The sequence below is a fragment of the Phaethon lepturus genome, unplaced genomic scaffold (assembly GCF_000687285.1).
Source record: "Phaethon lepturus isolate BGI_N335 unplaced genomic scaffold, ASM68728v1 scaffold14126, whole genome shotgun sequence".
Classification (NCBI taxonomy): domain Eukaryota; kingdom Metazoa; phylum Chordata; class Aves; order Phaethontiformes; family Phaethontidae; genus Phaethon; species Phaethon lepturus.
In genome coordinates this window covers 19,809-33,970 of record NW_010545676.1, presented here as the reverse complement: position 1 = coordinate 33,970, position 14,162 = coordinate 19,809, and the positions used below count along the sequence as shown (strand labels likewise).

The window sequence follows — 14,162 nt, the reverse complement described above, 5'->3', positions numbered from 1 at the left end:
TTGGGAAGCTGACCTAGATGCTTTTTCTTAGCTGCAATGTTATTTATTTGCCTGTGATTGAAAGAGATCCCATTAGAACAATTAGTGGCTAACAAATATGTTTTCCACTGTGTGATTTTTTCCAGCTGGTTGATTTTTGTTCCTCTGCGGGTAGGAAATGTGCTTCTTTAGCAGTATCTGTGTGGATTTTGCGTTACCTTTTTTGTTTCCGCAGGTACAAAGCAGTAATTGATGCTTGTTCCCTCCAGCCTGATATTGACATTCTCCCTCATGGAGACCAAACCCAGATTGGAGAGCGGGTCAGTAAACAGCTACAGGCTTCTATTTTTGTTTTAAATATATAGAGGGGTTTTAATTATTTTGTTGTGTTCTTAAAATCTTACTGGTTATTAGGCAGCAAAGGTAATCTTTTTGTTAAGTGTACATTTGGGTCATTAGTCTGAAAGTTTGTTGCTCTGTAAACATGGAAACACTGTCATTTATGTGAGATGCAATGATTTAAATGTGCTGCTATCAGAATGTTTGACTAATTCTGTGGCCGCTGTCTCAGATATCCTGACTTCACAGTGCATTTTTTGGTTTCTTTAGGAGTAACGTAGAAATAAGTAATTCACAGATTTTTAGAGCCCCTTCATTTTAAAATCAGCAGGCATTTAATCAACAGCAAACTAAGCTTTATCATGTCAGGGAAGATTAGGGAGTGAAGAGAAAGGAAACAGAAGTCACAAATGGGTAAACAGTTTACTCTGGTGTATACTGGCACTGTCACAAACAAGCACCACCCCCCCCCCCCCCCCCCCCCCAAAAAAAAAAAAACCAAAAAACCCCACAACCCACAACAAACCACCCCACACAATGGTACATTTAAGGATACATTTCCACGCCTAATCTCCACACTGGCTACCATGTTAATTTTAAATGGATTAGTTCCTAATCCAATTCATAGTGTAGCCAAACAAACGGTTTTCGACGGGAGAAGTGGAGGGCAGGGAGAAGGTGGGGTAGCATCTTTTGGCAGCAGTACTGGCTTATGAGAGCTTAAGGTGTTTGTGAAACTGCAGGTGGGTCACAGGAAGGATAAGTAACTCAGAGCAGGGTGGTAGCAGGGGACTAAGAGCCAAAAACAAGTATAATAGCAACCAGGTAATGTTCACCTCAGCATGGTCTGACCTCCCAGCTAGGAATCACCGATTACAGTATATAAAGGGGCTGATATGACAGCATATGATTATAAAAATACAACTAAATAAAAAACAGGACAGACCCAGAATCATAAGGCTAACTTTTGAGTAGAAGTCTAGTTTAGACTGCCTGCATAGTATCTATGCCACCTACACCACTGTGTCACCAGAAACCATTAAACATTTCCCGTCCCTCTGGTATGTATGGAGTACAGCTCCAGACGGAGTGCTCTGGCTTTTCTAACAATTTGTGTACTGTGTTTCCAGCTCAATTGCAGGCCCACATTTTTGAAAAATTTCTCTGATTTTCTTTGTCCAGAAAACCTTCTGTGGATAATCCAATCAGAATATGAATATTCAGTGGATGTTTTTATAACTGTCTGATTGTTTTCCTCCTGCTTATCTCCAGGGTATTAATCTGTCTGGAGGGCAGCGCCAACGTATCAGTGTGGCAAGAGCACTTTACCAGCAGACAAATGTTGTGTTCCTGGTGAGTAGGTGCCATTATGTTTATGCTCCAAACAGAAGCATGGGATGCAAACGTTTAGAGTGTTTCATGGGTAACATACAAAGAACATTGCACTTCACTGAGCTAAGCCAAATGTGCGCTGTTTATTTATATCCTTCGTTAGCTAGCCTGCAGGTAAGAAGCATTTTCTAAATGCTGCGGACAGAAAGATAGGTATTAGGATGCAAGTTGAAATGCTGATGCTTCCCCTCTCAGTCTGTTGAAGTTCCCCCCGTGTTTTTCTTTGATACTTAGAAATTTAATAGTCTCAGCTGTATTAATGAAATTCCTAAGCTGTCTCAGGCCTAAAATTAATGTTGTCCTGTGTCTAGTGTATTTCCTTTCTGCAACAAACTAAGCTGTCTTCCCACCCTGAACTGCTTGTTGTATATCCTGTCCCAGCTCCAACAGAAGTGCTATGGAAAAAGCAGTGAGAGCAGGCTCTAGAAGCTTAGTAGGTGGGAAAACGGATGCATCCTACACGCTCACTAGTAGTGAGCTTGCTGGCTTTCCAATTTAGGACTTCCTTCTTAAGCTCAGTTTTCAAGGAGCTTTGAATCCAGCTGTTTTGACAGTGAGACATGACTCACACGGGATAAGAAAAGCTGTGCACATTAGAGGTCATCCCTAAAAGTCTGGGTGGTTACTTAGACCTTTCCGTGTGATTAGGCTGATCAGTATGTGCTTGCTTCATGTGACCAGAATGCAGGAGAGTAGAGGGCAGTTGGGCCAGATGCTGCAAATCAGCAGATCCAGTAGTGGGCTGTAACTTTTGTCCTTGTGTGCACACAATAGCCTCCTAATAGTAACAGGTTCTCTTATGGTTTGATAATGTAAAAGCACATACAAATAAACTTTTTTTCTGGTTATTATTCTTTCAAAAATAATCAGGAGTCCTATATGTTAGTATTTGCCAACTCTCAGTTCTTTTAAGACTGATTTTGTAAACAAATACTTATGAAACTTCCCTCTCACAAGTCTGCACCTCATATTCAAAGTTTTGTATTCTCTAAACTTCTTGTGATCATTGCAGATATCAAAAAGTTAATGTCATAATTTATTACATATTTTATTCTTAATTACATTTATTCACTCAGCACATTTTATTTGTTGCATGTCGGACTAATCCTGTAGAGTGAACTGATTTTTTTTCAGGTGTCTTGTAATCAATGCATCATTATAATCATGTCTGGTGAATGCCACCTTAATGAACAGCCTCACCTGACTGCACAGTGTGAGAATCACAGAACAATCCACAGTGTGAGAATCACAGAACAATCCACAGTGTGAGAATCACAGAACAATCCACAGTGTGAGAATCACAGAACAATCTCATGTTCTGTGAACTGGCATTTACAGTCCCCAGAAGTGCAGCGTGGAATACAAGGTGGCTGTGCACAAACTCAGAGTGATGTTTAGGTCTGTGCCAGATCAGAAGAGTGCAACAGCAAAGCTCACAATATACATCTTTGCTCAGTGAGCACAGTGCACATGGTTGCACACACATTTTTGAGAATATATTCTGCACCACAATCGGAAATTACTGTGTTTCAAAAGCACTTTTTACATGCTTTATGTTATGATGCTCTGAGTTATTAGAATTTCAGTGGTCATATTTATCTTACTGTTGATTTCAGATATTTTTGGTTTTGTAGATACATGAAAGCAACAATACCAAAGTATCTAATGCAGTCACAGTGTAAATTGTTGCAAAATTGAAGGGAAGAGAAGTTCAAGGGGATTTTCTAAAGCACTCACCTCTTTGCTTATACCTCTCCGTAACTAACTGGTGGCAATGTTGTCACTCAGAAAGCAGAATTGATTCAAATTCAACTCTACTTTATCAGCAAACATCTGGAGAAAAGAAAACAAAATTTGATTTTTAAGAAAGCCTGGTTTTAGTGTAATATAACAGTATGAAATAATAATACTAAGTAAATCCTGCAGCCGGTATCACTAGTGCAAGAAGAAATAGTAGATTTGTAATTCCATATAAATAGGATTAGGTAAACAAGTCCCCCAAAAGATGGTACAGATTAACTTATGCCTAAATTAACTGCATATAATTCATTGATTCAGTAAGATAATCTAGGTTGTAAGTCAAGCATCTGAGTCATCAAAATGATCAATATTTCTCCTTTTGTGCTTCTTTGTTAATAGAGTTTTGATTTATGGATTAAAAAAAAAATCAGAAGGCAAGTATGTACAAGGGAAATAAACGTGCTCTTTGTCACTGTCCCTGGAGCATTTAAGTAATATATGCCATAGGCATACATAGCTGCATTGTCTTGAGTCTGACAGAAACAATGTACTGCCGTTAGGCAGGCTGTGAAACACATCTGTTGAGAGGAGAAGTTCGCAGAAATCATAGCATTTATATAGCTGATGTGACCATATGTCTGAGTACTCTTTGCAAAAAGACAGTTCAAGGTTTGTTATGCAATTTAAAAAAACCAATCCTCAGAACAATTTTCATCTTCTGATGGCCTCTTTTGATTGTCTGTATTGGTCTAACTGGTTTTACTGGTATCAAAATCTGTCAGTTTCCTTAAATCCTGTGAGTGCTGGCTCCAAAAGCTGACCTCTGTTACTCATGACAGGATGATCCATTTTCTGCACTGGATATCCACCTAAGTGACCATCTCATGCAAGAAGGGATCCTGAAAATGCTACGGGAAGACAAGCGGACCATTGTGCTAGTAACTCACAAGCTGCAGTACTTACCCCATGCTGACTGGGTAAGAAAGCTCTTCCCCTTTTTTCTGAGGAGGCAAGAATGTGCCACCAATGTCTTGCTACAAACAAGGCTTTCGCTTCATCTTTCCGCCAAGTGGTAGTTTAGCGAGAAGAGATATAATAAAGATCTTCTGAAAATTAGCTAGTGAGTTTGGGGTGCCATAATTTTGGGATTCTCATCTTAGAATACCTAAATAGGTTGGATTTTCATAGAGCTAATACTTAATAGTCTCATGAAAGCAGGCTGCATTTAAAATATATTGAGTATCCAAAACCATTAGTAATATTGGAAAATTTTGCTCATTTTTTTAATCTCAAAACAGTGAAATGTTTGAGTGACGTACTTGCCTCTGCTGGGATGTTACTAGGAGTTTGTCTGTGCTGTCACAGAAGGTGTGTTTATGGATATTGAGGTGCATGGAAATACAAGGAAAAAAACAGTATTTCCGTGTGGTTAGTACTAGTACATAGTGTATCAAGAACACCTTTACTCTTTGCATGTTGGCAAAATTTTAAGAAATGTGTAGTATTCGATTGTTTTGTTAGGTTTCTTTGTTATATCTTGTAGTTTACAGAAAAAAAATGAAGGTATGCTTTCTATAACAGTTTGCAATTGCAAATGTCAAAGACGAAGCGAATCAAGTAGGATAAGGAGTTTGGGGTTTTGTTTTTGTTTTTTAGTTCATTGGTTCACAATGGCCTTGCACTTAGTTCTCCTACAGATACTCAGCTACAACATCACAGGTCTTCTTGCCCACGGTGATTGATGATGGCAGTTACACCTCCTAGCAGGACTTCTCTCTCATTTGCAGCTTCCACAGACTATAGCAGCAGTTACTCTGTCTCAAGAAATAATCATATTTCAGCTGCTTTCTGTTCTTCATATTGGCCTGCTATAAAGTTGCAGACAGACATTCATCTTGTTCTGATCATGTTTTTGGTGTTTATCATGTTTAAAGCGTTTATCCTTTCTGGTGTCTGCTGTGACCTTGTCTCTTAGTTGTGCACCTTTGAGAATTACTACTGTTCTCAACACGGTTCTGGTTGTCCGGTTAGTGTCTCTCAGGATACAGCAATTTTCTGCTTTCTTCCCCTCCCTATGAAGTCCATCTTAGCTTCTTCTTTTTCAATTGTTATATATTTGCATTTTTTTTAAAATATGCACAGTTATGACCTTGTATCAGTATAATCTTTTTCATCTTCCCTATAAATGTCAGACTCATTTCTAGGTGTTTATGAAAATTGTTTTATTTTTATTATCTTCTAATTGGGTTTCAGTAATGTTTTATGAAATATGCTGGTCCAAACAGCCTGTAGGACAGGAAGGATTTATATTGATTAAGTTTATAATTTAAAAATATTTTTGAAGAAATAGTTCAGGGTTTTTTCCTACCCATAGGTCTCATTAAGCTTTAACAAGTCTTACCCAATGGAGTGTGGCAGGAATATTTATTTTATTTTATTAAGGAATTTTAAATAAAAATATAATTTGAAATGGCCCTCCTAAATCTTCATAGGAAAACCCTCAGAAGAATTCAAGGTCCAGCTCAATTACAGATTTCCTGAATAAATTGACAACAAAAAGATCCTTGGCTGCTTTATTTTTAGCTTTCCTCTGGTGTAAATTCTTAGCAGTAAGTGGAATAGATTATTTGCCCACCCTCTGCCCACAGAAATTTCTGAGTTTCCAGGGAGAGAGAAAAATAAATACTGCATTAACTATTTTCTAATGATGTCACCTGGGTTTACAAGCCACACGCCTCATTTTCCAATTCTTCCTTGTCAGATCTAAAGTGAAGGTAGTTACACTGTGTATATAATGTAGTTGCACTGATAGAAACCTGGAAACCACACCCTTCAGACTTTGTCTTGCATATATAATTTTTTTTCAAACTGTGTCCACTATTTATGCTTTTAAAAGCTTTAGGGATTCAAATTCCCTAGCTTTTCCTTACCAGGTCCATGATATCAAACAGATGGTGGAGCCAGCATGCTCCTATCTGATTGCCTGAATAAGGGCAAAACATGCTCTACGCAGTGCATTGCTAAAAGCCTTTTCCTTTTAGGATATTTTTGGCAAGGAGGTAAAAGAACTCTAAAAATCTTATCCCCTCTAATGACTTGTATTTAGGAAGAGTAACGCACTCTCCTGTGTGCTGACAGGGACCCAGTTCTTCTTTCTTAAAAGCAGCGTTCCTTTCTGAAAGCATGAAGTGCAGGAAGCTTCTGGTTTTGCAGCGTCTTGAGTAAAGGGGATAGAGTCAAGAGATAACTTCACTGTCTTTTTAGAAGACAGATTTGTTTGCAGAAATATTCTTTATTTAAGAAAATAGAAAATCCTGTCCATGCACAGCAACATAGCTTTTAAATAGATAGAGATACATGGCTATTTATCTCACCACTTCTGTTTCTAACTTTTTAGATAATTGCAATGAAAGATGGTAACATCCAGAGAGAAGGAACACTCAAGGACATCCAGAAATCAGAGACTGAGCTCTTTGAACACTGGAAGACATTAATGAATCGGCAAGACCAAGAGCTGGAGAAGGTTTATGATGGGCAGGGCAATCAACATTTACAAAAAATGTGACCTTTTTTTTTCTTGGGTTGAAAGCAAGGATTGACGTGCTGTGTGTGATTTCTTACTTAGTATGAATGTAGTATTACTATTACCATTATTATTTATCTATTAAGAGAAATTCCTTCATCTGGACATCACATACTTCCTTGGTACTATTGTCTCTGATCCATTCTTGGTAGGAAGCCCTATCAAAATATTCCTGTCTAAGGAATATTAAACTGGGCCGTTTTATGAAAGGCATTGGTAATAGACAAAGGCATTGTGCAATACTGACAACTGCTTCTATAAGTATGCCTGAATTTACTCATTGCATTGGGTGGAAGTTATTCAGATGTGCCTATATCAAGTGCTCTAAATCATTAACACATTTTGCCTTTAATGCTGTAACACAGGAAGAATGAGATATTGATCTTAGTTCTTATTAATTCAGGGATATCGGTCCAAGTTAAGATTCCAAGAGGGTTGGGATTGACAACCTGAAATTGATGTCAGATATCTAATTTATGACCTTTGGTTTTACACAGAGGTAGCAAATCCATCACTTATGACTGCCTGCTGTAAGATTCTCACTTTTATTTTTCACTGATATGCTGATTAGAAACAAATTTTGTCAGAGCTAGTAACTTTTTTATTAATTCTCTGGTTGAAGACACATGAACTGTCCCTTTTTTAGGAGACTATTATTGAGAGAAAAACTGTTTTGGAAAGAACAAATCTCCGGAGGACTATGTATTCCCGGGAAGCTCTGCTGAAAGATGATGAAGAGGATGAAGGTAAAATGGCACCCTTTGAGCCCAGTACCACTACATTACTGTTTCACAGTTAAATTATAATAGAATGAATTAACATAGTTCAAACTGTCAAGAGAATAATCATTTTTCAGGTGGGTCATGATTTGTAAGAGTGCTGTTTCCATTGATTTTGCCTCTGGACTACAGTGATTTTAGAACTCATAGCTTCCTCCAAGCTTTTGAGGGCTTTTTCTTATACTTGAACATGATTTGATAATGGAAGAGGAATAATATTGAATAATTTATGCTGGTGAGCTTCAAACCTGTCAATAGCTAAGCACACTTGCTTCGGGTTTTACATAGGAAAAAATTGCAATTCATTTTTATCAAGCCAGTACTTTTAAATTGCAAAAACATGGCTGAAGACATTGATCACCAAGTGCTAAGGTTTTTTGCATCTTTTTAGCATGCATTACTGCTAACTTCAGCAGGTTAATATATGCATGCCTGAGCAGGTAGTTTCATCTCAAAGCCACTCCTTATCCCGTATGATAAGACCTGTTTTGTAGCTGCCACTTGCCAGTGCCTATGAAAGATGTGTATAAGTAAGTGTGACTGTACTTTTTTCTTGCACATTGCAGAAGAAGTAACAGAAAGTGATGATGAAGACAACCTGTCTTCAGTGCTGCATCAGAGAGCAAAGATGCCCTGGAGAGCCTGTGGCAAGTACCTCAGCGCAGCAGGAATCCTCCTTCTGCCACTGCTGGTTCTGTCCCAGCTGCTGAAGCACACGGTAATGGTGGCCATCGACTACTGCCTGGCGCGCTGGACCTCGGATGCCATTTCTGGGAAGACAGAGGTAGAGCTGAAAAACTGCTCTCACTGTGAGGTATGCAGTGCCTTGTTCACCTTCCTCTTATGACTTAACTGGTGGTGATCTCCCACGGTCAACCTCTGCTCCAAGATTTGTGTGTGATGTGCTTTCTTTCTAGTAATAGAACCACTTCAGAGTATTTTGAGGGTTAATGTATTTTCAGGTACACAGTGCAATCAAACTAACAAGTTTTGTGCGTTGTTCTCCTTCTGCTAGATTTACTGTATTTTCATCATCTACCTTGATATGCCTAAACCTCGGTCTCTAATGTAATTTTGATATCATAGTTCTTTTTTCTTTTTCCTGCATTGTTGCATTCTTACTGCAAGCAGGGCTTTCAGGTTTTATAACATATGGGAAACACAGAATTCTTTTTTTAAAACATGAGCATGCTTTTTTGGTTGATTTTTTTTATGTGAATTCCACATTGAACGGACCACCGTGTTACCTAGCAGGGTAGTCTGCATGTATAAAGCAGTAGTGGAGGCATTCTGTTAGAAATGGCATTGTTTTCTTTATCAGGATTTAGTCCCTACAAATAATTCACATTAATGTGTGGGAGGTGCATGTATGATTTCGCTGGAGTTATGCTTTCATCTCTAAAAATGCTTTATTGATGCTGGATTTTAATATTAAATTAGTATTTCAAAATAAAAAATATTATATTCTGTTCCTATTCAAAAAATAGACCAAAGCAACAAAGCCATAACAAATACTTGGAAGATGGCTTTTTCGTTCAGATAGCATTATCAAATATAACTTTCTAGGGGTTTTTTGTAGTATTCTGTGATTTTAAATTTTTGATTAATCTTGTATTTTCATGCAAACACTCCTGTCTCCAAAGGAAAACAAACTGTGATTAAAGATGGTTCAAATTCATTGGCAGTTTAATCTAGGGAGGAAGAAGGATTTACTCCTTACGTTTTTTCAATCCTGTGTTTGTGTTTTTACAATAAATTTTAAACAAAATTTACAGTGAATAATTTTGTTACTCTCTTTGTTTCTTAGGATTTCAACCATTCTCCATATTCTAAGGTTTTCAGCATTCTCTGCTGTCTTGGGATTGTATTGTGTCTTGTCACATCAATAGCAGTGGAGTGGACTGGCTTGAAAGTCACCAAAAAGCTACACTCTTCTTTACTAAATAAAATTATTTTGGCTCCAATGAGGTATTCCTCTGATTGTAATACAAATTGTATTGTGTAGTCATTTTATGTTTCTTACTTCAAGGCAGTCTTCTAAGCAGTTTTTATTAAGAGGTGACTGTGAATCACATTTTTTTAATGTGTCATTGAAAATCACCAGGTAGCAAACTACTAAGCAATTTTTGAAAATGGTACTCAGGATACTCGGGTTGCTAGACACTAGTCAAATGTCTCTCCTGCCCGACTGTGACTTCAGAGATTTACCTCCTAAATTACGTTTAATTTCTCCTTGCTCTTTTTAATTCGGGAGAAAACACAATTATTGTTCAATATATTGCACAGTTCGTTTATAGCATGCATCATAATCTTAATCACTGGAAATATTTACTGTCAGGCAGCGATTGTGCAAGCCTATGAAAGATTATGAACTTGGACAAGTGTAATCACATCATTAGAGGACACTGGGATGCACAGATACCAGTAAAGGCCTTTGTTGTCCTGCATAAGTTTTCTTTCTAATGCATGAAAGGAATGTTGCAACTTGATTCAAACCTGCAGCTATTACTGAACATTAGGAAAAATACCTTTTTAGTTTTAAGCTAACTGTAGTTGACCCAGAAATCATGGAGAAATAATATACATGCAAAACCTCAGATACTTTTTTTCCAAACTTTTTTTCAGGATAGAATTAGACTTCAGGTTCAACATGAGTTAACGGACAGTTAACAATTACATAGCAATAATGACGTTTGCATTTTGCATATGCAACGGTCTTTTAATATATTATTCCAACAGTTGTTCTTAGTTATGCATTTCTATTCTCAGAAAAATGCAAGGCTTTGTGACTTAACTTGGCATTTTTCATGAATTTAAGAGACCCCAAATTGCAATCTGAAAGGGTTTTTAAATATGTAATCACATGATTTGCATAGCTTTGGCAGTAGAGGGAGCTGAGGACATGCTTGCTGTTCTTGGGTTACATTCAAGACTGCCATTTTATTGGCCATGGTTATGGGGAAAAATGAGAAACTTTACTGTGGCTGTCAATTTATTTGCATGTGTCTGTGATAAAGTACCTAGCTTAAGGAAGACAAAAAAAATTAAAACTATTCTAGTATCAGTATTGTAATCTTTCCTATTCCTTGTCTCTTTTTAGGTTTTTTGAAACAACACCTCTGGGAAGTATATTGAACAGATTTTCAGCTGACTGCAATACCATCGACCAGGTACTGAATAAATGCATTCAAACTCCCAAGTTATCCTATCTTTCCCAGTCTGAAAGACTGGATTTTCATTTATTATAGACTCATTTAGATGAAGTTTACCAATGATCTATAATTTTGACTACTATATCAGCTTGCATCACGATTTTCTAGGTTCAGAATTAATTACTCATCTTAAATGCACATTGAAAAAATATTTATTTGATTAAGGTGCCCTGTATAGAAAAGGAAAGTGAAATTAGATCAACAGTGATACCCCCTAATTAAGAGGATCTACTTTCTTTAAAAGTGGATCAACACATTCACTTGACAAATATGAGCAAATAAAATGAGAAAAAGGCAAATGCTGTTGCCCAAACTAGAAATGACTGAAATGCAAATTATCAGTATTTACCCCAGACTGCACTGCCAGTTCATGGGATTGATGCAGATGCTGAAATCGTCTGTTGCATCCCATCTGTAATCCTCTGATATAAGGATTGTGGTCCACAAGCAGCCCCACAGAAATGCCTTCAGACATGCTTAGTGCCTCAAATCCTCAACACTTTTTTCCTTGTGTAAGTGCGAGAAAGGAAAATTAAATAATGCTGTTTTAAACTTGGTATGTTATGGAAGATTCTGTGTCCTTATTCTTCTTTATCTATACAGCACATTCCAGCTACCCTGGAGTGCTTGAGTCGTTCCACTTTGCTGTGTGTATCTGCTCTTGCTGTCATCTCATACGTCACACCAATGTTTCTCATTGCCCTGGTTCCCCTCGCAATCATGTGTTACTTCATCCAGAAGTACTTCCGAGTCGCATCACGGTAAGAGCATAAACCAGGATCATTCTGGCAATAGAAACATCACCTGCAATGCACGATTGCATTGCAGAATTGCAGTGCTGGGGAACTTCATGTTTAAATTTGGTCCTGTCAAAGCCGTGGCCCTCTCTGAAAGGGGACTATAGTGAAAGTGTGTCATTTTACAAGTGCCTTTGTCTGCAGCTCTTCAAGCAGAACTTCTGGGAGTCATGAGCAGGGTCTTTGTCCATGATCAAAGTTTCTTAGAGTTCACAGGACACAAAACCCCAACTGGACTCTGTCCTCCCCAAGGGCTGTGTGCTAGGCACGTCCAAGAAAATGTGGTGACAGAACAGGGAAACTGATGTCTGCCTATCAGGTGGAAATGGAAATCTGTAAAGCCAGGGAGAGGCTGGAGAATGCAGTATAACCATGGTGGTACTGGTGCCCATCAAGGATCCAACATGCACAAGTGTCCTCTCTTGTTCTGGGTGCCTTTTAGTTTTAACAAGTTGAAAAATTTTAGCCATATCTGTGGTTTTTCTCCTTCTAAGGTCATACAGCTTCCCCCCAGTGGTGCTCAAGAAGCATTTGCAGCAATGCTGCATTTATCCCTTTATGTATGCATGGATCAAGAAGGAGTCTGCAACCAATTTACTTCCTGCTGGAAGGACCTGAGACTAAATAGAATCTCACCCCACATGTGCTTCCACTGATTTGGTGATGAAATATGAAACTGAGAAGCACAACCTAATGATGAGTGCAGGCTCTCATTTACTCTACTGAGTGTATGCGTCACTGTTAGCTCAGTGAGGAGTTGTGCTGGCATCTGGGGGTAGAGAGGGGAGGGAGAAGAAGTTGCATTTTACCTTCTGCTTAACTTGAGCTCTTATTTGCGGTATCCCATTAAATTATATTCAGCATAGTGCCAGAATAGTGTTTAAGTGAATAAACGATTGAGTGTAAGAAATAGGAATATGAGAGAAATGAGGCAAGGCAGTGAAGGGAAAAGACCCATTCAGAACTTCAGCACTGTTTGTGTTCAAATATTGAAAGAAAAAGCCTCCTGGTGTCTTTGTTTCCTGCTCGGAGACCTGCAGCGCTGCCTTGCACTCTATCTGAACCTTACATATATAATTATTGTAATGATATTCCCTTTCACTCCCTGGGCCTGTTTCAAGAGAATAACTGCACAACAAAACTAGCTTTTTACAAAATTCTTCTCATAACCCTCTCCAGGGACCTGCAGCAGCTGGATGACAGCACTCAGCTACCATTACTCTCCCATTTTTCAGAGACTGTTGAAGGTCTTACCACCATCCGAGCCTTCAGGTATAGTTTTAAGAAACATACATTACCTTGCTTTTGAGTATCTATCTCTGATTCTGTTCTTCAACTGTGCAGTTATAAATAATTGTTATTGGATCATCTGGAAAATCCAGAGTCCCCAAAAAGCTGGTAAGCGGGAACTCTAAAACATTGAAGAACGTTAAGTGTTTTGCATGTGAAGGAGTTACTGTACAAAAACAAGCTAATGTGTGTCAGCTGCCCTGTGGTAACTGTCCACACACTTGCATGCAGCCTGAAACAAAACCTGTGGGCAAATGTGATTTAAGAAGCTAAATTAACTTATAATTACCACAGCATGTGGCGTGGCAGACTATGCACTTGGACAGTTTCCATGGAACAACTAATATGCCCTAGCTTGTTATGCCAGAGTAATTTGTGCATGAGTCGATGCCCTGGTGAGATGAACTGTGCATGCTAGTGACTTCAGAGGATGTGAGAGCACCCTAAGTTATTTTTTAGGTTGCTAGCGGAAAATGAGGTTGGTTGTACTGATTTTGAAAATACACAAGCTGGAAACGGAGTCTTTCATCGCCCATCGCCTGTTTTGATTCATTTTTCCATCCACATAAGCTCAGAGGAGCAGCCCAGGAATACCTGATAACATGCTTGGGTTGTGTATCTGTGTTACAAAAATGTGTGGCAGTCACACTGATACTGGTAGAAGTACCAATAAAACTACTGCTGAGCCTACCAGCTGCTTTCCCTGTGCTAGTGCTATTCTTGTCTTTTCCTAGTTGTCTCAAATGCGGTCAACTGTCTTCCACACCCATCTCATCTAGATGTCTGCACATTTTGTCGGTTAGTTATTACTGTTATCATTCTATCTTTGAAACGGTAGTGCTTATTCCTTCTAAACTATAATTTTCATTTTATAATAGAATTAATGTGCAAAGTTAACTTTTCTTAAACTATTCTAGACAGGATACAAATAGCTCAATGAAAGAACCAATTTAAGGGTCTATTTCTTTTTGACTGAAGATAGCTTCCTGAAGAGTGGTAGAACAGCATAGTATTTTCCATTATTAATTACTGTTATTGGGTATTTAATTCA

General features: G+C 38.2%; 1 protein-coding gene across 1 annotated transcript in view; it reads left to right on the top strand.

The window, feature by feature from the left end:
* The window catches only part of ABCC8 (ATP-binding cassette, sub-family C (CFTR/MRP), member 8), a gene marked incomplete at its 5' end in the record, with an annotated part of 79,875 nt that overhangs the window by 51,419 nt on the left and 14,294 nt on the right, over window positions 1-14,162 (top strand). Inside the window, 10 exons of the mRNA XM_010289036.1 lie at window positions 215-299; window positions 1,591-1,671; window positions 4,290-4,427; window positions 6,848-6,973; window positions 7,680-7,779; window positions 8,379-8,626; window positions 9,620-9,780; window positions 10,913-10,982; window positions 11,628-11,785; window positions 13,001-13,093. Of these exons, the coding sequence (XP_010287338.1) occupies window positions 215-299; window positions 1,591-1,671; window positions 4,290-4,427; window positions 6,848-6,973; window positions 7,680-7,779; window positions 8,379-8,626; window positions 9,620-9,780; window positions 10,913-10,982; window positions 11,628-11,785; window positions 13,001-13,093 (1,260 nt within the window). The remainder of the gene's footprint in view (window positions 1-214; window positions 300-1,590; window positions 1,672-4,289; window positions 4,428-6,847; window positions 6,974-7,679; window positions 7,780-8,378; window positions 8,627-9,619; window positions 9,781-10,912; window positions 10,983-11,627; window positions 11,786-13,000; window positions 13,094-14,162) is intronic.